Source organism: Polypterus senegalus, chromosome 7 (genome assembly GCF_016835505.1).
Source record: "Polypterus senegalus isolate Bchr_013 chromosome 7, ASM1683550v1, whole genome shotgun sequence".
Classification (NCBI taxonomy): domain Eukaryota; kingdom Metazoa; phylum Chordata; class Cladistia; order Polypteriformes; family Polypteridae; genus Polypterus; species Polypterus senegalus.
Genome location: NC_053160.1, coordinates 184,506,314 through 184,531,318, shown reverse-complemented (window position 1 = coordinate 184,531,318; position 25,005 = coordinate 184,506,314). Strand labels below are relative to the sequence as shown.

At 42.7% G+C, this 25,005-nt stretch overlaps 1 protein-coding gene across 1 annotated transcript in view; it reads left to right on the top strand.

The window, feature by feature from the left end:
* tek (TEK tyrosine kinase, endothelial) overlaps positions 1-25,005 on the top strand; it is a 126,167-nt gene that overhangs the window by 81,621 nt on the left and 19,541 nt on the right. The window contains exons 10-16 of the mRNA XM_039759703.1: positions 235-525; positions 4,104-4,412; positions 6,054-6,211; positions 9,154-9,364; positions 17,386-17,496; positions 20,767-20,957; positions 23,202-23,315. Coding sequence (XP_039615637.1) covers positions 235-525; positions 4,104-4,412; positions 6,054-6,211; positions 9,154-9,364; positions 17,386-17,496; positions 20,767-20,957; positions 23,202-23,315 — 1,385 coding nt within the window. The remainder of the gene's footprint in view (positions 1-234; positions 526-4,103; positions 4,413-6,053; positions 6,212-9,153; positions 9,365-17,385; positions 17,497-20,766; positions 20,958-23,201; positions 23,316-25,005) is intronic.

Below are 25,005 nucleotides of genomic sequence, written 5' to 3'. Positions count from 1 at the left end.
CCTTGCCGTGCACACTGTTTATGTCACTAACGTGCAGTGCTGCAAATACTGAAATTATTTTAAGCAAACAATAACAGCAAGCAAACAAAGACCACAAAAACAGTAGAGGCCGTCTAGAAACACATTAAGAAAACTGTATTAACGTACGGTAACTTCTTGTATAATTAAGATTTGTAAGTAAATGTGATCCATGTTAAAAAGAAAAATGAAGGAATTTTTGATTTAATCTTGTAGATCTTCCTAAACCCTCTGCAGTTAAGCTAATACCAGTCAGCATGACAACTCTGAACATCTCATGGGAGGCAGTGGATGGACTTCCAAAAGAGGACACAACATACAAGATTGAATATTTTAAAATTCAGGATGGGCCTAATAATTCTGTATCACTGAAGGAAGTCTGGAGTAACACAACATGTGACATCTCTGGCCTGGAGCCTAAACAGAAGTATAGCTGCAAAGTGTGTGTCAAATATAAATCTTCATTACAATGCAGTGAACCTGTGACAGCGTGGACATTCAGCAATGGTAAGTTACGGACAACGGTCACAATTACTGATGTGATATCTGTCAAAAGAAAAATTTACCACTGGAGACGAATAAAGTTCTGTCTACTGTATCCGTCTTTATTCCCAATTTCTTTGTTTGCTTTGCTTTTGAAACAAATTGTAGAGTCTGCACAGCTCTCACTTTGCTAGTAAGATGGATGTCAGCCTCTCTCTATATGTATAAAATCCAACGTCTGTCTGCCCACCTTTCACGAGAAAATGAGATTTAGATTGTTTTTTTTTCTATAATTTCCTTGAACTTTCCTGTCGATTTTACGACTTTTCTCATCACGCTAAGAATCATAGTTTGATTGCAGTAGCGATATATTCACGTTACTACGAGAGAGACAGGCTGCGGGCCGAGGGGAGGGGGAAGCGTGACGTCCGGAGTGGGGAGTCGTGCAAGACCCTCATCACTGTCCCGTTTCACTACTACACGGGTGGAGCCGTGAGGGACTACTGGTATATATATAGAAATATATAAAATCCAATGTATGCCTGTCTGTCTCTCCGTCTGTCTGTCCGCTTTTCACGACAGATCTACTTAACGGATTTAGATCGGGTTTCTTTCTGTAATTAGCTTGAACATTGTGGTTGATTTCGCAACCTCTCTTATTGCGCTAAGTATCAGAGTTCGCTTGCAGTACCAATTTATTTGCGCAAATCCGAGAAAGAGGCCAAGGACCGAGGGGAGGGTGGCGAGGCCCTCTTCACTCACGTGCCAGCCTCGAGGTGTAACTAACTTCCGCTTAGCAAGCAAACGAGATAACTACTTAATGGATTTAGATCGGGTTTCTTTCTGTAATTTGCTTAAACATTGTGGTTGATTTCGCAACCTCTCTTATTGCGCTAAGTATCAGAGTTCGCTTGCAGTACCAATTTATTTGCGCAAATCCAAGAAAGAGGCCAAGGACCGAGGGGAGGGTGGCGAGGCATACCTAACTTCCGCTTAGCTAGCGAACGAGAGAACTACTTAACGGATTTAGGTTGGGTTTTTTTCAAACATTTTCTTGAATATTCCGGATGATTTTGTGAGTTCTCTCATCGCGCTAAGAATCATAGTTTGCTTGCAGGAGCGAGATATTCACGTTACTCCGAGAGAGACAGGCTGCGGGCCGAGGGGAGGGGGAAGCGTGACGTCAGGAGTGGGGAGCCGGGCAGGGTCCTCCTCACTGTCTAGTTTCACTACTACACAGGTGGAAAAAGAATATATAAAATATGAAAAATATATAAAATACAATGTATGTCTGTCTGTCCGTTTTTCACGAGAGAACTATATATATACAGTACATGCCAAAAGTTTGGACACACCTCCTCATTCAATGTGTTTTCTTTATTTTCATGACTATTTACATTGGTGGATTCTCACTGAAGGCATCAAAACTATGAATGAACACATGTGGAGTTATGTACTTAATAAAAAAAAGGTGAAATAACTGAAAACATGTTTTATATTCTAGTTTCTTCAAAACTCTGATTACTGCTTTGCACACTCTTGGCATTCTCTCGATGAGCTTCAACAGGTAGTCACCTGAAATGGTTTTCACTTCACAGGTGTGCCTTCTCAGGGTTATTTAGTGGAATTTCTTGCTTTATCAATGGGGTTGGGACCAGCAGTTGTGTTGTGCAGAAGTCAGGTTAGTTGGACGATCATTTAATTTTGAACAGGACAATGACACCAAACACACCTCCAGGCTGTGTAAGGGCTATTTGACCAAGAAGGAGAGTGATGGAGTGCTGTAAACGGTCATGAAAATAAAGAACACACATTGAATGAGGAGGTGTGTCCAAACTTTTGGCCTGTACTGTATATATATATATATATCCATCCGTCCATTATATCCTAACAACAGGGTCGTGTGGGTCTGCTGGAGCCAATCCCAGCCAACACAGGGTACAAGGCAGGAAACAAACTCCGGGCAAGGTGCCAGCCCACTGCAGGGCACACACTAGGGACAATTTAGGATCGCCAATGCACCTAACCTGCATGTCTTTGGACTGTGGGAGGAAACCCACGCAGACATGGGGAGAACATGCAAACTCCACACAGGGAGGACCCGGGAAGCGAACCCAGGTCTCCTTACTGTGAGGCAGCAGCGCTACCACTGTGCCACCGTGCCGCCCTATTTTAGAAAATGCTACATTCATTTTTATTGACAACCCATTTCTTCAGTTATAGAAATCATTCTACGGATTTATAAAACAACTAGCTTTACCCCAATTTTGGCTTCCCCTCACTGGCTTCCAGTTCATTTTCAAATCCATTTTAAGATCCTTGTATTTGGTTTTAAATCCTTTAATGGTTAAGCCCCATTTTATCTGTCGGAACGGCTGCACCCTTATGTCCCGTCTCGCCCTCTCTGGTCAGCAGACCAGACGCTTTTACTTGTTCCTAAGACACGATACAAACTCAGAGGTGGTCGGGCTTTTTAAGTTGAAGCTCCAAAACTCTGGAACAATTTGCCATTGCACGTTAGGCAGGCTCCATCACTTACTGTCCTTAAATCTTATTTAAAAACACACTTCTACTCCCTGACCTTTAACTCAGTATGATATGTTGACTATCTGTGTACTTTTTATAATTAATTTTTTCAGCTCTTATGTGTTTATGTGTTTCTGTTTGTTTTACCCTTTGGTTATTGTGTGTCTGGGTTTTATCGTACAGCACGTTGGTGAGACTTGATATTTTTTTTAAAGTAATTTATAAATAAATAAAGCTACCTGTGCTACCCATCTAAGATAGGCTGAGGTCAAAATAATCGATGTAGACCTCAGCATTAACGCTTGCAGGGCACCATGGAATGCATATGTCTCTGTTATATGCCATTTGAGATGGGATTCATAAAAGCAGTGTTAATGCTTGTGATGCACCATCTGCTGGAATGACAAATGCAATGCATTTTATTTCTAAAAATATTTGTGATGCCCCATCTTTTGGAAAGGCAGAGACACAGCAACTGGACAGACACACAGACATTCATCCTTTTATTAAGGTGAATAATGGATTTAAAATAGTGAAGTGCATGCCATGTGGCCATCAGATCTTGGCTCTCTAAGTGGAATGTTGCATCACTTGGGTTACAAATTTGAACGCCTTCTCTACATGTGTTTGTGTCGTCCCATTTCTAGAGATGTGTTTTCTGCTATAGTAAACTGACAATGCTACATTTTACCACCCACTACCCTGAATTAGATTAAGCAGGTTTAAAACAATGTATGTTACTGTAGGCCTTGGCTCCTAAATGAATTAAGACCAACACAGTGGATATTATGGAAGAATTTTATATTTAATCAATTAAAATGTTGTGATTTCATCATTACTTTAATTTAAAAAATTAACTAAAATTATATCCTAAGGAAGAAAACTGTTGAGAGCTTTTATGCTTACAAAAATACTGCTCACCAAGCACCAGTACTGGGAAGAAACAATTTCTATAAAAGACAAAGTCGGCTATGCAACACAGAGTACGTCTACAAGCGAGATAAAGTAACAGAACATCAGACACCCCACATAATAAAGCTACTTGCAATAACTTGCTGTATGTGTTTCTCCTGCAGTCATCCCACCTCCTCCTTACAATATGAGAAGCAGCAATGTGACCGACTCTTCTGCTGTTGTTTCTTGGTGCCTAGAGGAGGGAAACTCCATCTCTGCTGTAGTTATCCGCTTTAATGGCACCAGAACTGAGGACTACAGCCAGCAGATTACCATAAATGTCTGGGAAAATTCCATCTCACAATTTCAGTTGAATGGACTGAAGCCCGGGAAGACCTACAGGGTGGAGATGTGGGCAAAAAACAACATGGGAGAAAGCATGGGCAAACCATGTGTGGAGCTAACAACAGGAAAACAGGCGGATCACTCTAGTGAGTTGTTTTATCATTAATACCATCTGATTATTATTACAATTGTTATCCATTTGACAGAAAGCTTTACCCATTTAGGCAGTAGGCAGGGTCCTTCAGTAAAATGGGGATAGTAACTTACATCTTTGTGCTTTGAAGTTCGGTGTCTCTGTGACAAGTCTTTATGACAAGCCCACTAGTTCGATAGGTACCACTAGTCCAAGGCGCTTAATGCAAAGCTGTGTCATCGATCACAAGGTGAATGAGAAATGGAAACTGAGACAGCAGCCTTAAAAGTGTTTCTTATGTACAGTACTAAATAGAGACCTTGTCACATATTTGGCTGGTGTTTTTTTCAATTATTAATAATTAATTAATCTAAATACAAGTTTATGCAAACAATGTGGATTACTTGAATTTTTTTATATTTGAAATATACCAGCATCAGTAGAATTTATTAGTCACATTTATGTGTAAACTGGATCAGTCCAAATCTGGACTTATCAAAAATAATGATATGCAATATTCAATATGGGATAGCACTATTATAATTGCATATTAAATTAAGTACTGTAGATAAGAAGGGACAATAGCTCATATTCCTATCTATCTATCTATCTATCTATCTATCTAATCCTGCCAACTACGCTAAAATCTATATATCTATCTAATCCTGCCAACTACGCTAAATCTATCTATCTATCTATCTATCTATCTATCTATCTATCTATCTATCTATCTAATCTTGCCAACTATGATAAAATCTATTTTTTGAAAATTCAAGATAAGATTAATAGTTTTTCCTATAAAGTCTTCTATGAAAGTAAAACAGCATGCCCCTCCTAAAATATGTTGTCCACCAACTAATACTAGCAGAATTTTCAGCTCAACATACAGCAGGTTGATAATCCTGAATGGATTCTCCTTATCTCTTTTAACGACTGAATAAGAGAATAATTCTGACAAGAACAGGACAATAAATCTTTTCAACACTACTTTATTTATTGAATTTGTCCAAATTAGTAGTAAGTCACGTTTTGAAGGTCTTTAAAGTCCTACTCTTTTCCACACTACTTTGTAATTTAGTCTTCCTATCTGTGACTGCATGAACAAAAACTTTCTCCTTTTTGTGTAAAATCAACCTTTAACAAATTTCCATCTGTGTCGCTGTCTTCATATTAGAAAACCTATTTTAAAGTTGCAGCCAGAGCTGGGGTATCATAAGCCTTAGCACTTATTAGGGGCTTCACCCATCCTTTCTGAAAATGCCATTAACTTCAATATACTGTACACATTAGAAGGAAAAGTGGGGCAGTGCCCCATGGAGTTTTTTGCACATTTATCCATTCATGCCAGAAAGCAGAATGGGAGGAAGAAGGACTTGGCTTTTGAAGATCAGGGGCTGGAAACTTAAGTCCATTGAATGGGTTGAGGTGGCTCTTTAAGAACAGGAACTACAGCTCCAGAAAAATATCTCCTCCAGAAAACCACAACACCCATATATACTGTATAAACACTCACACACACACACACACTTGATTTAACAGATGATAAAACAGATCAGTGTGATTTTGTGTTGCAGGTGGCCTGCCATATTGCTTTTCTGTGGTTTACTAAAGATTGACAAGTTGATCTCCTTCTATTTCTATCTTTCTCTCTTAGGATCTCCTTTTCACAGTGACAGTAACATGCTGCTCATTGCAATCCTGGGCTCAGCAGCAATGACATGTGCCACCATTCTGTTGGCTTTCTGCATTGTGCTGCAGCTCAAGAGGGCCACCTTCCAGAACAGAATGGTCCAAGCGTTCCAGAATGGAATGGTATGTGCAATGCTGTTACTTTAATTCACAAATGCACTGCAAAAACTAGACAAACAAAAAAAAAACTTTAAATGAAAGTTGTTTTGCTTTTATTTAGCAAAAAAATCTGCCAATGGGGTAAGCAAAATTTACTTGACATGATTTCTCAAAACATGCTAAATAATTGTAAATACAAGTTTTTTGACAAGTCAATAATTCTTACAATAAGAAAAAGAAGATTTAACATCATGATATAAGTACTTTTCACTTGCTTAGTTTTCATTTTTTGCAGTGTGAAAACGGTTCTGTGATGGCCTGTTGTGGCTGCGTCCATCCTGAACCCACAGTCATTGAAGACCACTCACATTTGCTTGTCTTGCAACTTTTTGGATTCTCCCGACAATGTCTTAGAAAGATTTTCATCAGATATCTAATTTATAATGGTGTGATTATGAAGCAATTTTTTGCTTAATATACAGGGTGGGCCATTTATATGGATACACCTTAATAAAATGGGAATGGTTGGTGAAGTTAACTTCCTGTTTGTGGCATATTAGTATATGTGAGGGGGGAAACTTTTCAAGATGGTTGGTGGCCATTTGGAAGTCAGCCATTTTGGATCCAACTTTTGTTTTTTCAATAGGAAGAGGGTCATGTGACACATCAAACTTATTGTGAATTTCACAAGAAAAACAATGGTGGGCTTGGTTTTAACGTAACTTTATTCTTTCATGAGTTATTTACAAGTTTCTCTTTGTTAACAGCCATTACCATGTCGCAGAGGTTAACACGTGAGGAGTGGATAGAAATTGTGTTGATGTCTGGTGAACGCAGTAACCGGGTCATTGCCGCAGATTTCAATGTAAGACACGCTACGAGACCACCCATCTCCCATGCTACAGTTAGCAAACTGCTTGCTAAGTTTCGTGAAACTGGTTAAGTGTTGGATTTGCCAAAATGTGGACGCATGAAAACTGTAACTAATGAAGAAACATCAGTTGCTGTCCTAGCTTCATTCAGCACGAGCCCACAGCTCCTCCTGTTTGTGGCACATTAGTATATGTGAGGGGGGAAACTTTTCAAGATGGGTGGTGACCATGGTGGCCATTTTGAAGTCGGCCATTTTGGATCCAACTTTTGTTTTTTCAATAGGAAGAGGGTCATGTGACACATCAAACTTATTGGGAATTTCACAAGAAAAACAATGGTGTGCTTGGTTTTAACGTAACTTTATTCTTTCATGAGTTATTTACAAGTTTCTGACCACTTATAAAATGTGTTCAATGTGCTGCCCATTGTGTTGGATTGTCTTCTCCCACTCTTCACACACTGATAGCAACACCGCAGGAGAAATGCTAGCACAGGCTTCCAGTATCCGTAGTTTCAGGTGCTGCACATCTCGTATCTTCACAGCATAGACAATTGCCTTCAGATGACCCCAAAGATAAAAGTCTAAGGGGGTCAGATCGGGAGACCTTGGGGGCCATTCAACTGGCCCACGATGACCAATCCACTTTCCAGGAAACTGTTCATCTAGGAATGCTCGGACCTGACACCCATAATGTGGTGGTGCACCATCTTGCTGGAAAAACTCAGGGAACGTGCCAGCTTCAGTGCATAAAGAGAGAAACACATCATCATGTAGCAATTTCGCATATCCAGTGGCCTTGAGGTTTCCATTGATGAAGAATGGCCCCACTATCTTTGTACCCCATATACCACACCATACCATCAATTTTTTTGTTCCAACAGTCTTGGAGGGATCTATCCAATGTGGGTTAGTGTCAGACCAATAGCGGTGGTTTTGTTTGTTAACTTCACCATTCACATAAAAGTTTGCCTCATCACTGAACAAAATCTTCTGCGTAAACTGAGGGTCCTGTTCCAATTTTGTTTTGCCCATTCTGCAAATTCAGTGCGCTGATCTGGGTCATCCTCGTTGAGATGCTGCAGTAGCTGGAGTTTGTAAGGGTGCCATTTGTGAGTAGCTAATATCCGCCGAAGGGATGTTCGACTAATGCCACTCTCCAGTGACGTGCGGCCAGTGCTACGCTGTGGGCTCTTGCTGAATGAAGCTAGGACAGCCACTGATGTTTCTTCATTAGTGACAGTTTTCATGCGTCCACATTTTGGCAAATCCAACACTGAACCAGTTTCACGAAACTTAGCAAGCAGTTTGCTAACTGTAGCATGGGAGATGGGTGGTCTCGTAGGGTGTCTTGCATTGAAATCTGCGGCAATGACCCGGTTACTGCGTTCACCAGACATCAACACAATTTCTATCCACTCCTCACGTGTTAACCTCTGCGACATGTCAATGGCTGTAAACAAAGAGAAACTTGTAAATAACTCATGAAAGAATAAAGTTACGTTAAAACCAAGCACACCATTGTTTTTCTTGTGAAATTCCCAATAAGTTTGATGTGTCACATGACCCTCTTCCTATTGAAAAAAACAAAAGTTGGATCCAAAATGGCCGACTTCAAAATGGCCACCATGGTCACCACCCATCTTGAAAAGTTTCCCCCCTCACATATACTAATGTGCCACAAGCAGGAAGTTAATATCACCAACCATTCCCATTTTATTAAGGTGTATCCATATAAATGGCCCACCCTGTACATTTTTGTTACCATGCACAGTAGCAAAAAAAAAAAACAATTTAGTAATAGTAGTAGGTTACGTCAGGAAGGGCATCTGGTGTAAAATTTTGCCAAATCAAAATGCGGACAACAATTTTGGATGATCCACTGTGGCAACCCCTAATGGGAGCAGCCGAACGAAGAAGACAAAGAAGAAGATTTGGTTAAACAACCCTGTGGCTCCCCTCTCTCCCTTTAAAGTGCTCTGCATGTCTTGACAAACACAAACATAAATGCAACGTCTTCTTTGTAAATGACACTGGCACCAGACCGGGTGATTCTGCCTAAAACACGTTTTTTGTTTTTTTTTTCTTCTTGCAGAGAGAAGAGCCGGTGGTTCAGTTTAATTCTGGGACCCTCACAATGTCAAATAAGAACAAGTCTAGGCCAAAGCCATTAGTCTATCCTGTCCTGGAATGGAATGATATTAAATTTCAAGATGTGATTGGGGAAGGAAATTTCGGTCAAGTCTTAAAGGCCCGCATTAAAAAAGATGGACTCCGAATGGATGCTGCTATTAAAAGAATGAAAGGTAAAGATTATAAGGCAGGGTAATCTTTATACACCTCTTTCCAAAGTTCCTCTTGAATGTGTGCACACTGTATTTATAAAGATTAGCAAAAATGATTTCGCTTATCAATAGACAATTGTTAGTTTCGCAGATTTTGAGGAACATTAAGTAATAAATACATCATCTTTAACCCTTTGAGGGCTGAATATTTTTTCCAAAAAACTCAGGTTTCTGAAAAGAACACATAGCGATGGTTTGACACATAAGTCAACATAAAACGTCTGTTGCTATGTGCTGTGGCTGCTGTTGGCGCATGTTTGGCATCTCTGGCGGCAGTGGGGCACCTCGATGGTCAGCAGGAATACACGATGGACCAGCTGCCTGGCTGTTTTCGCACAGCAGGTGGGTGGCAGTTGCACTGTGACGCAATCTGGTTTGTACCTCTTGTCATCATAAGTGTAGGCGTTCAGCACCACGATCAGCCGATGCTGGTATCTCACTTTTGTTTTTGATCTCCATCTCCAGATCACTAGCATCAAACTCGGAGTCCGACAGGTCAGGGTCCTATTCAACGAAATAATGTAAAATGTCCATGGAGTATTTTGCTTGGCACATTCGCTTCGGTCTCTCGCCAGATGTTGGCACACACGTAGGGAATCGAAGTTAAACCAACAAAGCTAAAGTGGTGTGAAAAACTATTTGCCCCCTTCCTGATTTCTTATTCTTTTGCATGTTTGTCACACAAAATGTTTCTGATCATCAAACACATTTAACCATTAGTCAAATATAACACAAGTAAACACAAAATGCAGTTTTTAAATTATGGTTTTTATTATTTAGGGAGAAAAAAAATCCAAACCTACATGGCCCTGTGTGAAAAAGTAATTGCCCCCTGAATCTAATAACTGGTTGGGCCACCCTTAGCAGCAAAAACTGCAATCAAGCGTTTGTGATAACTTGCAATGAGTCTTTTACGGCGCTCTGGAGGAATTTTGGCCCACTCATCTTTGCAGAATTGTTGTAATTCAGCTTTATTTGAGGGTTTTCTAGCATGAACCGCCTTTTTAAGGTCATGCCATAGCATCTCAATTGGATTCAGGTCAGGACTTTGACTAGGCCACTCCAAAGTCTTCATTTTGGTTTTCTTCAGCCATTCAGAAGTGGATTTGCTGGTGTGTTTTGGGTCATTGTCCTGTTGCAGCACCCAAGATCACTTCAGCTTGAGTTGACGAACAGATGGCCGGACATTCTCCTTCAGGATTTTTTGGTAGACAGTAGAATTCATGGTTCCATCTATCACAGCAAGCCTTCCAGGTCCTGAAGCAGCAAAACAACCCCAGACCATCACACTACCACCACCATATTTTACTGTTGGTATGATGTTCTTTTTCTGAAATGCTGTGTTCCTTTTACGCCAGATGTAACGGGACATTTGCCTTCCAAAAGTTCAACTTTTGTCTCATCAGTCCACAAGATATTTTCCCAAAAGTCTTGGCAATCATTGAGATGTTTCTTAGCAAAATTGAGACGAGCCCTAATGTTCTTTTTGCTTAACAGTGGTTTGCGTCTTGGAAATCTGCTATGCAGGCCGTTTTTGCCCAGTCTCTTTCTTATGGTGGAGTCGTGAACACTGACCTTAATTGAGGCAAGTGAGGCCTGCAGTTCTTTAGACGTTGTCCTGGGGTCTTTTGTGACCTCTCGGATGAGTCATCTCTGCGCTCTTGGGGTAATTTTGGTCGGCCGGCCACTCCTGGGAAGGTTCACCACTGTTCCATGTTTTTGCCATTTGTGGATAATGGCTCTCACTGTGGTTCGCTGGAGTCCCAAAGCTTTAGAAATGGCTTTATAACCTTTACCAGACTGATAGATCTCAATTACTTCTGTTCTCATTTGTTCCTGAATTTCTTTGGATCTTGGCATGATGTCTAGCTTTTGAGGTGCTTTTGGTCTACTTCTCTGTGTCAGGCAGCTCCTATTTAAGTGATTTCTTGATTGAAACAGGTGTGGCAGTAATCAGGCCTGGGGGTGGCTATGGAAATTGAACTCAGGTGTGATACACCACAGTTAGGTGATTTTTGAACAAGGGGGCAATTACTTTTCACACAGGGCCATGTAGGTTTGGATTTTTTTCTCCCTAAATAATAAAAACCATCATTTAAAAACTGCATTTTGTGTTTACTTGTGTTATATTTGACTAATGGTTAAATGTGTTTGATGATCAGAAACATTTTGTGTGACAAACATGCAAAAGAATAAGAAATCAGGAAGGGGGCAAATAGTTTTTCACACCACTGTATGTAACTTGCCTTCTAGCAAAGAGAGTCGAACTAAAGCGTTAAGGGTGAGTTTTGTTGCAGTTTACCGCTGATTACCGTCCTCTACTCCTGAATTTGGACAAAAGTCGACATCAGCCCTGAAAGAGTTAATGTAAAGCAGGGTGGCCATTTTGAAATTGTACTTAGAGCAATCTAGACAAGGTGATGCCATTTAGCCCAACAAAGCTTGCCAGTGCTTTTTAACGAATTCTTTCAAAATAAAATCAATTACAGTTTTGAAAGTCCCTAAAGTCTTACTGTCTACCATACTGCTTGGTCACTTATTCCAAGTGTCTGTGGTTCTCTGTGTAAAGAAAAACTTCCTAATGTTTCTGTAAAATTTACACTTTACAAGTTTCCAACCCTGTCTCTTTGTTCTCATTGAGCTCATTTTAAAGTAAACGTCTCGCTCCACCGGACTAATCCCTTCATAATTTTAAACACTTCAGTCAGGTCTCCTTGTAATCTTCTTGTGCTTAACTCTTATAAGGGCTGAATATTTTTTCCAAAAAAAACATTGTTTCTGAAAAGCAATGGTTTCACACAGAAATCAACACAAAACGTCTGGCGCTGCATGCTGTGGCTGCCATTTTGCCAAGAATGTGCGGCAGGCTTGCGGCCAGACTGTTTTTGCATAGCTGGGACGCAGTCGCAGTGCACTGCAAACTGGTTTCTGCCTCTTATCACTGTTAAGTGGCAGTCCTCCCTGGCTGACATTGTTAGTATAACGATTAGCTGGGGGACCAATCAACTGAAGCTGGAACCTCACATTCTTTTTCTAGCACTTGTATCAAAATCTGACAAGTCATAGTCCAGTTCAGAGATAATAAGCAAAAGGTTGTCCACAGAGTGCTCGCTTTGATCTCTCGCCACATGTCAGTGCCGTTTTTGCCGTTGTTTGCGCCTTGCTACTCATGCGAGTGCAGGAAATCTCGGTCAAACCAATGAATCTAACTTTCCTTCTAGCAACGAGAGTCCAACTAAAACATAACAGTGGGTTTTGTCACAGTTTACAGTCGATTACCGTCATCAACTCCTCCTTTTGACAAAAGTTGACATCAGCCCTGAAAGAGTTAAACTGTAAAGGCTCAGCTCTTTTAATCTTTCCTCCTAACTCATCCCCTGTAGCCCTGGACTCAGCCGAGTCTCTCTCCTCTGGACCTTCTCTGGTGCTGTTATGTCCTTTTTGCATCCTGGAGAGCAAAACTGTACCCAGTCCTCCAGATGAGGCCTCACCAGTGTGTTATAAAGCTTCAGCAGAACCTCCTGTGACTTGTACTCCACACATCAAGGCGCTATATAACCTGACATTCTCTTAGCCTTCTTAATGGCTTCTGAGCACTGTCTGGAAGTTAATAGCTTAGAGTCCACTACGACTCCTAACTCCTTCTCATAAGGTGGACTTTCAAATTTTCAGACCTCCCATTGTGAATTCAAACCTCACATTTTCAGCCCCTGCATATAATATTTTATATTTACTTAAAGATAAACTCCCTTGACTTGTACTCCACGCTTCATGGTGCTATATAACCTAACATCCATTTTTGATCACTTCTGCCCTCTGCTTAGACGCTGACAGTGACCAGTCCACCATGACTCCCAGGTCCTTCTCAATGGAGATCCAAACTGCACCCAGTACTCCAGATGAGGCCTCACCAGTGTGTTATAAAGCTTGAGCAGAACCTCCTGTGACTTGTACTGCACACGCCAAGGCGCTATATAACCTGACATTCCACTGCGGGGCACACACACCAAGCACACACTAGGTACAATTTAGGATCGCCAATGCACCTAACCTGCATGTCTTTAGACTGTGAGAGGAAATCCATTACTCCAGATGGACCCAGAAAGTGAACCCGGGTCTCCTTACTGCGAGGCAGCAGCGCTACCACTGCGTCACCGTGCCGCCCTAAGTAATTTTATTTATTCCAAAATTCAAACTGTACACCATGGTAAAATATCACAGGTGCTCATCGTGTACCAGGAAGGTCCCAAGCACATACGACGGAAAGACGACGATGAACTCATCTACAGACATCACAGCCACAGATCATCGCTTATTAAAGCACAGCTCAGGTATGTTATGGGACAGATTTGGGTCACAGCACAGCCACAAGTGAGCCTTCTGAAGACAATATGTGACGCCCAAGAGAGTCACAGCACAGCTATAAATCAACCACATCAAGATCTTATCTTCATAACACCTCATAGAAGCAGGACTTGCACAGTCAAAACATCCATCCATTCATCCAACCCGCTATATCCTAACTGCAGGGTCACAGGGGTCTGCTGAAGCCAATCCCAGCCAATACAGGGTGCAAGGCAGGAAACAAACCCAAGGCAGGGCGCCAGCCACACAAACCCACACACCAACAACAACAACACCAACATTTATTTCTATAGCACATTTTCATACAAACAGTAGCTCAAAGTGCTTTACATAGTAAAGAATAGAAAAATAAAAGACGCAATAAGAAAAAAAAATAAGTCAACATTAATTAACATAGAATAAGTAAGGTCCGATGGCCAGGGGGGACAGAAAAAAAAAAAAAACTCCAGACGGCTGGAGAAAAAAATAAAATCTGTAGGGATTCCAGACCATGAGACCACCCAGTCCCCTCTGGACATTCTACCTAACATTTAACATTTAGGTTTCTCATGGAAGGACTTGATGATGAAGATGGTCACGTAGACTTCTGCCTTTTAATCCATCCATCATTGTTGGAGCGTCATGATGCTTTGAGTAGGTGGTGGTGGCGCAGGCCACCACCACAAAGAAACCAGAAAAAGAAACAGAAGAGAGAGTAGGGGTCAGTACCGATTTTAGAGCCACCATGAATAGTTATTTTGAGGAAATTGAACATATAGAGTATCAGGATTAAGTTAAATTAAGTTAAATTGAAGTTATAGGAAGGCCATGTTAAAGTAATATTTTTTCAGCAGTGTTTTAAACTGCTCTACTGTATCAGCCTGGTGAATTCCTATTGGCAGGCTATTCCAGATTTTAGGTGCCTAACAGCAGATGGCCGCCCGCCTCACCACTTCTTTTAAGTTTTGCTCTTGGAATTCTAAGGAGACACTCATTTGAGGATCTGAGGTTACGATTTGGAATATAAGGTGTCAGACATTCCGATATATAAGATGGGGCGAGATTATTTAAGGCTTTCTAAACCATAAGCAGAATTTTAAAGTCAATCCTGAATGACACAGGTAACCAGTGTAGTGACATTAAAACTGGAGAAAGCACAATTTAGGATCGCCAATGTACCTAACCTGCATGTCTTTGGACTCATGCAGACACGGGGAGAACATGCAAACTCCACACAGGGAGGACCCAGGAAGTGAACCTGGGGATCCTTACTGCGAGGCAGCAGCGCTACCCACTGCGCCACCGTGCCACCCTTCATAAAGGCATATCATAAGATTTGTTAGAATCCACTAAAAAAAATGTAGTTACATGTTTTTATGCTTGTTTATACAACTCCCACAAATTTAATCCACTGCATGCATATTTATCCATGGGGAAATTTGGTCCAGTCTCATGTCCAGTCATGCCTACATTCTTACCTGTAACACCCTGCCTGGAAGTCAGAATAATAAATACTTAGGAGTTCAAGTATTTCTAGGAATTTCCAGGTGAGGCCAGAGTCAAGTTTAATTTTTTTTGTCTGTAAAAAAAAAAAAAACGTCCTCACGTGTCTGTTTTGTTAAAAAGAGAAATCAGACTGAAAATAATACATTTCTTACTTTCATCTCTACACCAAAACTGGGCATTGATCAGTCTCTGACATGACATACTATATATATATTTAGTCCAGAAATTTCTTTGTACCCCATGACAGTAAATAAAGGATGTCGAAAGTAAAAATTGCTGTCTCTTTCTTATACATTTAAAATCCATCCATCCAAACCCGCTTATCCAGAGCAGGGCTGCAGGGCAGCTGGAGCCCATCCCAGCAATCACTGGGTGCTGGTCAGAAACACTACCTGGACACACACACACACAGACACAGACACACAGACACACGCACAGACACACACACTAGGGCACAGGTGTCAAACTCCGGGCCTGGAGGGCTGCAGTGTCTTCAGGTTTTCATTCTAATCCTTTTCCTAATCAGTGACCAGTTTTCACTGCTAATTAACTCCTTTTCCCTTCATTTTCATATCCCTGTTTTTAAGGATTCAGTCCTCTGAATTGATTCTTTTCTTCCTTAAATGGCAGCCAAACAGAAATGAGACATGAAACAAGCCAACAGATGACCAGCTAAACTGGGGTTTCAAACTCCTGTCAATTTTACTCCAACCAGTTCCTTAATGTAAGGTGAACAGAATTTTTTTGGCCCTTCCGGGGACGGGGCGGGGGTATATGTGGGTTAGAGTAGCATACGCTACTCCCCTCGTGTTCTGTGATTGAAGTTCTCCCACCAAAACTGGAGTCGCACACACTGCAGATCACAACAGAAGCATCCGGGGTTGGACTCAAATACAGAACTTCACGCTGAAGCCCATCATTGAACTGACACTTCCTTTTAGCACTCATGTTGAATCACAGGGATCACTGCGCCAAAATGCAGAAACAACAGGTGGAAGAAAAGAGCCGCCACGCTGCTCTCGCATCCAGAAGCAAGCCACGTGCACACACGGCCACAGGGAGAGGCAGAGCACGGCGTGTCTCTCTTAAAATCTACAGATCACGAGTAGGGACTCTAAACACCGCAGAGTACAAAGCGAAAGCTTATCACGTGATTTCTCGCCAAAGTTGCAGGATGCGGTAAAGCATAACCTCCGTCAAAACACCGCGCACGCGCGCTGAGTTCAAATTATCGTCGTGATGAGATTCATTCAAAAAAGTGAACCAGCTGAAACCGGGGACAAAATGGGGACATGTTTCTGAGTGGGGACAGTTATCCGAAAAAGGCGACTGTCCCCGGAAAATGGGGCCGCGACGGATGGCCACCTTACTTAATGAGAAGCCGATTCTTGTTGTTAATTAAACCCGTCACTTAATTCCACGGCTTGCTGTTGTCCTTATTCTGCTACAGTAGACATTTCCCAAACTGTTGATTTTCTATTTCTGATTATATACCTGAGAGATCAACCTTACTGAGGCCATCACCTTTCTTTATGTTCAAATAATGTGGTTAGCTGGTCGCTTGTTTGCTCGTTTTGTGTCTCATTATTGTTTGGCTGCTAATTAAAGAAAAAAAAGAACTAAGGGGGTCTGAGTCAAGTTAATTAAAACTAAGGCAGAACAAGTTAATTAGTAGCAAAAACTGGTCACTTATGAAGAAGGTGGTTGAATGAAAACCTGCAGCCACTGTGGCCCTCCAGGCCCGGAGTTAGACGCCCCTGCTCTAGCATGACAAAAATCTGTAGGAAAAACTGGGGTGACATAATTAACTTATTCAATTATGATACATATTATCTTTGTCAGAAGTATTTGCATGCAAATAATGTAAAAGGCCTGTGGTGGACTGGTGCCCATCCCGGGGTTTGTTTCCTGCCTTGCGCCCTGTGTTGGCCGGGATTGGCTCCAGCAGACCCCCATGACCCTGTAGTTAGGATATAGCAGGTTGGATAATGGATGGATGGATGGATGATGTAGAAGACTGTTCAAATGCCATTTCTTATTTGTGCCTTTTGTAAAATCTTTGGCGTAGAATTATTTGTGTGTTTCCAATGAACTCATTCAGACAAGTTGTGCTTTTCTGCTATATCTTGCAGAATACGCCTCTAAAGATGACCACAGAGACTTTGCGGGTGAACTCGAAGTCCTATGCAAACTTGGAAGTCATCCCAACATCATTAATTTGCTGGGAGCCTGTGAGCACAAAGGTATAGTATTTAGTTGTATTCTGGAGGGCAGGGCCGCCTTAACGCATGGGCATGCTGAAGAGTTGCCCGTGGGCCCCACAAGCATAGGAGCCCCATGAAAATCTATGTATGTGGAGACTTGCTGCACTACTTTGCCCGGGGGGCCTGTAATGCTGTTAAGATGGCCTTGCTGTAAGGGTAGTAATCTGTGAAATAATCATGTTAATATTTATTATTTTATGAGTGGGTGATATACTGGAACAGTGCTTAGCTGTCCTATCTTACAGACACTGGGCCCTTGGTTTGATTCTGGCACCTGGCGGTGGTCTGTGTGCAGTATGCTATTCCCCACCCTGAGTCTGTCTGGTTTTCCCTCCCACATCCCTCAGGTTTTCCTTGCCAGACTGATTGGCGACTTTTTCAATTGGACGACCAGGACCTGTGATGGATTGGAGCTTTGCTTTGAGTTGTTAATGTCCTTCCATCCAGTGATACAGAAACAGACGTTGTCTCTCTGTGCCCCTAAATAGGCTTAAAGGGTTTAAAAATATTATGTTGTTTTATGGGAAAAAAGATAAACTGAATCTTTTAAGTAGTGCTGTACTTTTATTAGTGATCCTGAGTAATTTTAATTTGAAAAATTAAGAAAATAATAATTATAATATACTGCGGTGGGCTGGTGCCCTGCCTGGGGATTTGTTCCTGCCTTGTGCCCGGTGCTGGCTGGGATTGGCTCCAGCAGACCCCCGTGACCCTGTTTTAGGGTATAGCGGGTTGGGAAATGACTGACTAATTATAATATAACATGTAATACTGTTTGTCACTGTAAATCATCCTATATCCAAATCTGAAGTCACTATAATATTAAAAGCATACTCCACACAAAATGTGTATTTCTTTATATGCAGCTTACCCCTTGTGCTTTGTAGTGACAACCAAGAAAATTTTTTATCTCATATTTTCACAGAGAACGAAGATGAAAAAAGTCTGACTTTGCACAAGCCTCTACATTTCAGGGTCCATCCATTTATCCACCCATTATCCAACCCGCTACATCCTAACTACTGAGTCACGGGGGTCTGCTGGAGCCAATCCCAGCCATCACAGGGTGCAAGGCAGGAAACAAACCCCGGGCAGGGTGCCAGCCCACCGCAGTATTTCGGGGTCTTCATAAGAAATGAAATGATGCACTTCATGAAGTAAAAGTATATAATAAACAAAAATAATTGCATCAGATATTTGGAATAGGGTGGCATTGTGGCGCAGTGGGTAGCGCTGCTGCCTCATATTAAGGAGACCTGTGGTTTGCTTCCTGGGTCCGCCCTGCGTGGAGTTTGCATGTTCTCCCCATGTCTGCATGGGTTTCCTCTCACAGTCCAAAGACATGCAGGTTGGGTGCATTGGCGATCCTAAATTGTCCCTATTGTGTGCTTGGTGTGTGGGTATGTGTGTGTGTGTGCCCTGCGGTGGGCTGGTGCCCTGCCTACCGAAATTTGTTCCTGCCTTGCTGGCTGGGATTGGCTCCAGCGGACCCCCGTGACCCTGTAGTTAGGATATAGCAGGTTGGGTAATGACTGCCTGACTGACTGACTGACATTATTCCTGCCTCACTGTCAGTGCAAATGCATTCCCACAACTCTTACAAGGCAAAGCACAATTTTCCGTCCTCCTACTTATCTTAACAAGTGTGAGTCAACTGAAAATCGTAAGCCTTCTGTTATGGATGTTTTAATTTCTAAATTTATATGAGTGTGATTTTGTGGGTATGATTTGGTCATCATTTAATTGAAAATTTTAATTTCCTTGTTATAAAAAGGGGTGATCTTTTATAATTATCCATGCCACCTCACTAAAAGGAAATCAGCAGCCAATACCACCCACTAAAACATTTTCTAGGGGAAAACACTGCTAGGTGTCTTATTTAAAAAAAAACAAAAAACAAAATCAATTTCTAAACATTTCATCAATTTGCACAAATTTAGCCTCAATCTCAAAACAGCAGAACAATTGTGACAAGAACAGACCATTCAGTCCAATCAGCTTGTCCATAGTATTCATAGATCCTGGAGGGCCACAGTGGCTGCAGGTTTTCATTCTAATCCTTTTCTTAATTAGTGATCTGTTTTTGCTGCTAATTAAATTCTTTCTTATCACATTTTATCACAGATTCTTGGTCCTGTTTCCGTGTGCAAGGATGTGTTTCTTTTTAAAATTTCTTCCGTTTTAGCCATTGTACTTTGTGTTCAGAACAGCATGGTGGCGCAGTGATAGTGCTGCTGCCTCTCAGTAAGGAGACCTGGGTTAGCTTCCCGGGTCCTCCTTTCGTGGAGTTTGCATGTTCTCTCCATGTCTGCGTGGTGTGGCAAGCGGCTGAGGGTGGCACCCAACCGGGATGCCCGGAAGGACCGGGGAAGGGATTATGCCTCCTCCAGACCACATGGGGGCGACCGCCCTGGTAGCTTTGGGGACCACGAGAACTGAGCTTGGAAGATCATCCCTATAGGGGCCTGTGGTCACCGCCCTGATGCCTGGAGAACCCTGGTCCTCAGCACTTCCGCCACACCCTGAAGTGCTGGGGGGAAGACGACCAGGGACCCCCGGAGTGCTTCCAGGTGCGAAGCCAGTACTTCTGCCACACTGGGGAGTGCCGGCGGAGGTTAATCAGGTGATTATAAAAGGGGCCGCCTCCCTCCATTCAGTGGCTTGAGTTGGGAGCAGAGAAGGACGAAGCTCAGGAGGAGATGAAAGGAGGCGGCCTGAAGAGAGGCATCATTTTGGTAGAGGCCTAGACTTTGGGGTTGTGTGTCACTTTATTTGTAAATATGTACAATAAACGTGTGTTGGTGTTTGAACCATCAGTGCCCGCCTGTCGGTGTCCGGGCCAGCCTCCACAGTGGGTTACCTCTGGGTGCTTCGGTTTCCTCCCACAGTCCGAAGACATGCAGGTTAGGTGCATCAGCGATCCTAAATTGTCCCTAGTGTGTGCTTGGTGTGTGTGTGTGTGTGTGCCTTGCGGTGGGCTGGCACCCTGCCCAGGATTTGTTCCTGCCTTGCGCCTTATGCTGGCTGGGATTGGCTCCAGCAGACCCCCGTGACCCTGTGTTAGGATATACAGTAGCAGGTTGGGTAATGACTGACGGTCTGACATTTTTACCTCCATGAGTTTAAAACATTTTCTTAGATGTGACTACAAAACATATGAAGAAGGTAACATATAAAAAATGTAATAATTTTTGGGTGGAGTATTCCTTGAACAAATGGCTTATTAAGGAATACCTTTGTTTTGTCCAGGATACCTATACTTAGCAATTGAATATGCTCCACATGGAAACTTGTTGGATTTCCTGCGGAAGAGCAGAGTGCTGGAGACGGACCCCGCCTTTGCCATCGCAAACAGCACAGCCTCCACCTTGTCATCTCAGCAGCTTCTGCAGTTTGCTGCTGATGTGGCTAGAGGCATGGACTACCTCAGTCAGAAGCAGGTCTGTTTGAGACGTCTTATTCTTTGGTAGTACTGTAGCTCATACCTGAATGATAATTGCGCAATGTTCTCTTATTATAGTCCCACATCCTGGTATTTCTTTCATTTATCAGGAAGGTCTACAGGACGGTAGTGAGACCAGTTATGTTATATGAGTTAGAGAAAGCAGGAGACAGAGCTGGAGGTGGCAGAGTTAAAGATGCTAAGATTTGCATTGTGTGTGACGAGGATGGACAGGATTAGAAATCAGGACATTAGAGGGTCAGCTCAGGTGGGACGGTTGGGAGACAAAGTCAGAGAGGCGAGATTGTGTTGGTTTGGACATGTGGAGAGGAGAGGTGTTGGGTATATTGGGAGAACAGTGCTAAGGATAGAGCTGCCAGGGAAGAGGAGAAGAGGAAGGCCTAAGAGAAGGTTTATGGATGTGGTGAGAGAGGACATGCAGGTGATGGGTGTGACAGAGCAAGATGACGAAGACAGGAAGATATGGAAGAAGATGATCCGCTGTGGCAACCCTTAATGGAAACAGCCCAAAGAAGAAGAAGATTGGCATCAACATCATTAGACTTTACAAAATCAACCGTAGTCTCAAGATTGATTGAGTGGGCTGGAGATGGTGGCACTGACCAGAAAGCAGGAGACAGAGCTGGAGGTGTCAGAGTTAAAGATTCTAAGATTTGCAATGTGTGTGACGAGGATGGATATGATTAGAAATGAGGACCTTAGAGGGTCAGCTCAGGTTGGACGGTTGGGAGACAAAGTCAAAGAGGCGAGATTGTGTTGGTTTGGACAGGTGGAGTGGAGAGATGCTGGGTATATTGGGAGAAGGATGCTAAGGATAGAGCTGCCAGGGAAGAGGAGAAGAGGAAGGCCTAAGAGAAGGTTTATGGATGTGGGGAGAGAGGACATGCAGGTGATGGGTGTGACAGAGCAAGACGATGAGAACATAAGGATATGGAAAAAGATGATCCGCTGTGGCAACCCTTAATGGGAACAGCCCAAAGAAGAAGAAGATTGGCATCAACATCATTAGACTTTACAAAATCAACCATAGTCTCAAGATTGATTGATTGGGCTGGAGACGGGGCTCTATTCAATAAGGGCGCGCACAAAAAGGCGAGCTTCAAAAGGGTGACCTCAATTGAGCACGACGAATAAAGGCGTTTGTAGATAATTTTATACGTTCAATCATTGCCTTTATCTAATACATTTTCTGTAATAATTTTGTTGCGTTTGCCTTTATTCGCTGCGCCCAATTGAGGTCGCCCTTTTGAAGCTCGCCTTTATTTACGCGCCCTTATTGAAGGATACCGGAGAGGGTGGCACTGACCAGAAAGCAGGAGATAGAGCTGGAGTTGACAGGGTTAAAGATGCTAAGATTTGCAATGGATGTGACGAGGATGGACAGGATTAGAAATCAGGACATTAGAGGGTCAGCTCAGGTGGGACGGTTGGGAGACAAAGTCAGAGAGGCGAGATTGTGTTGGTTTGGACATGTGGAGAGGAGAGGTGCTGGGTATATTGCGAGAAGGATGCTAAGGATAGAGCTGCCAGGGAAGAGGAGAAGAGGAAGGCCTAAGAGAAGGTTTATGGATGTGGTGAGAGAGGACATGCAGGTTATGGGTGTGACAGAGCAAGACGATGAGAACATAAGGATATGGAAAAAGATGATCCGCTGTGGCAACTCTTAATGGAAACAGCCCAAAGAAGAAGAAGATTGGCATCCACAACATTAGACTTTACAAAATCAACCGTAGTCTCAAGATTGATTGAGTGGGCTGGAGACAGTGGCACTGACCAGAAAGCAGGAGACAGAGCTGGAGTTGACAGAGTTAAAGATGCTAAGATTTGCATTGGGTGTGATGAGGATGGACAGGATTAGAAATGAGGACATTAGAGGGTCAGCTCAGGTGGGACGGTTTGGAGAGTCGGAGAGGCGAGATTGTGTTGGTTTGGACATGTGCAGAGGAGAGATGAGGGGTATATTGGGAGAAGGGTGCTAAGGATAGAGCTGCCAGGGAAGAGGAGAAGAGGAAGGCCTAAGAGAAGGTTTATGGATGTGGTGAGCTGCTTTGTGTGACAGAGCAAGATGGAGAGGACAGGAAGATATGGTAAGAGATGACCCACTGTGGTGACCCTTAATGGGAGCAGCTGAAAGGAGAAAAAAAAGATCAGGACAATTTACTTGTTTAGACTCTATATAAATATATATATATACTGAGCTGAATTTATTTATTCTGTTCAGTTTATTCACAGAGATTTAGCTGCCAGAAACATTCTTGTAGGCGAAAACTTTGTTGCAAAGATTGCTGACTTTGGATTATCCAGAGGACAAGAAGTGTATGTGAAGAAAACAATGGTGAGTGTAAGATAACAATTTAAAGTCATTCATACTCTTTATATGAGACATACTAAGGTGCTCAATAGGGCAAATAAAAGATAAATGTGAAAATACACATGGCCCTGTACTCCATATATTCACAACTATGTCTGCATCTATTGCATTACATCTCCGTTGTTGAATTGAAGTACATTTGTGGCTCAGTGATTCAGGAATTGGGAACTTTACAAAATGTATATTAGGAATATGATGTCCTGGTGGATGTCAGACTCCATCAAGGGTGTGTGTGATTACCACTCATGTACGAGATATCAAGGCCCAGCGGAGGATGTAAGGGGGTCCAGTTGCAGAGGTTAGGGGTTGCTTTATGTAGATGACGATGTCCTTTTTGCCTTTTTCTGACTGTGACCTTCGACGCACGTTTGAGCGATTCGCTGCAGAGTGTGAAGTGGATGGGATGAGGATCAGCACCTCCAAGTCTGAGGTCATGGTTCTCTCTCGGAGAAGAGTGAATTGCTCAGTCCAGGTGAGGGTTGGAGATTACGCTTATTGGAAGAGATCAAGTATCTTGGGGTGGGAATCATTTTCACAAGTGATGGAAGGAAATGTGAGCTCGACAAGCAGATTGGAGGGGTGGTCGTTTTTCTGCAGGTACTGTTACCGGTAGATGGCGGTGAAGCAGGAGCTGTGTTTAAAGAAAAAGCTCTCGGTTTTACTGGTTGATCTGCATCCCTGTTCTTGTCAATAGTCGTGAGCTTTGGTTAATGACCGAAAGAATGAGATCACAGGTACAAGCGGCACAAATGAGGTTTCTTCTCTGGGCTGCTGGGCTGACACTTTGTGATAGGGTGATTCGGGAGAGCGTCAGAGTCACCGCTCCTCCAGATTGTGAGGAACCCGTTGAGGTGGACTGGGCATGTCATAAGTATGCCCTCTAGGCGGCACCCCTCTGAGCTGCTCTGGGTAAATTCCAATGGAACTTGGTAACAACTGGGAATTCCCCAGGAGAAACTGGAATCTGCAGCTGGGAACAGAGAAGTCTGGAGTGACTAGTTTAGCCTGCTGTCACCATGACCCTCACCATGATATGCAGCTTCAGATGATATGGTGTTTTTCACAAATATTTTTTTATTCTGTGTTCTTCTTTACCCTAATAAAAAAATCTATATATAACACTAGGGGGCTTCACTCTCCCACCCCTGTGTTTGGTTTACCGGATATACAATTTAAAAAGATTGTTATTTTCATGGGAATTGTTACATATGCATTATTTTCACTTTTACTTTTGTAAAATCAATACTTGTCCTTTATTTCCAGCCCCGAGCGTGGTTACATCTCTTTCTCGCAGGACGTATAACGCTGCTCGCGTTGTGAAGGGGGCGCAGCTGAACGCACGCTAAGGAGATGCCGTCGGATCATCTGCTGTCTTTCTGCTGCTGCCGTGCTGCCCGTTGATCATTTCAAAGCCTGTACAGCAGCTGTCCTTTTGCCACTTCGTGTCTCTGCCACTCACGTTGTGAAGGGGGGGAATTAGGGTGGCTGAACGCACGTTAAGGAGATGCCGTCGGATCATCTGCTGGCTTTCTGCTGCTGACGAGTTGCATGTTTTGCTTGTCGCTTGTTGTTGTTTTAAGAGCTGGGAGCACATGAAGCGTGTCTGCCAAAAGAAATCCAACAACTGTTAGGTTAGATGTCCGCGGACTTGTTT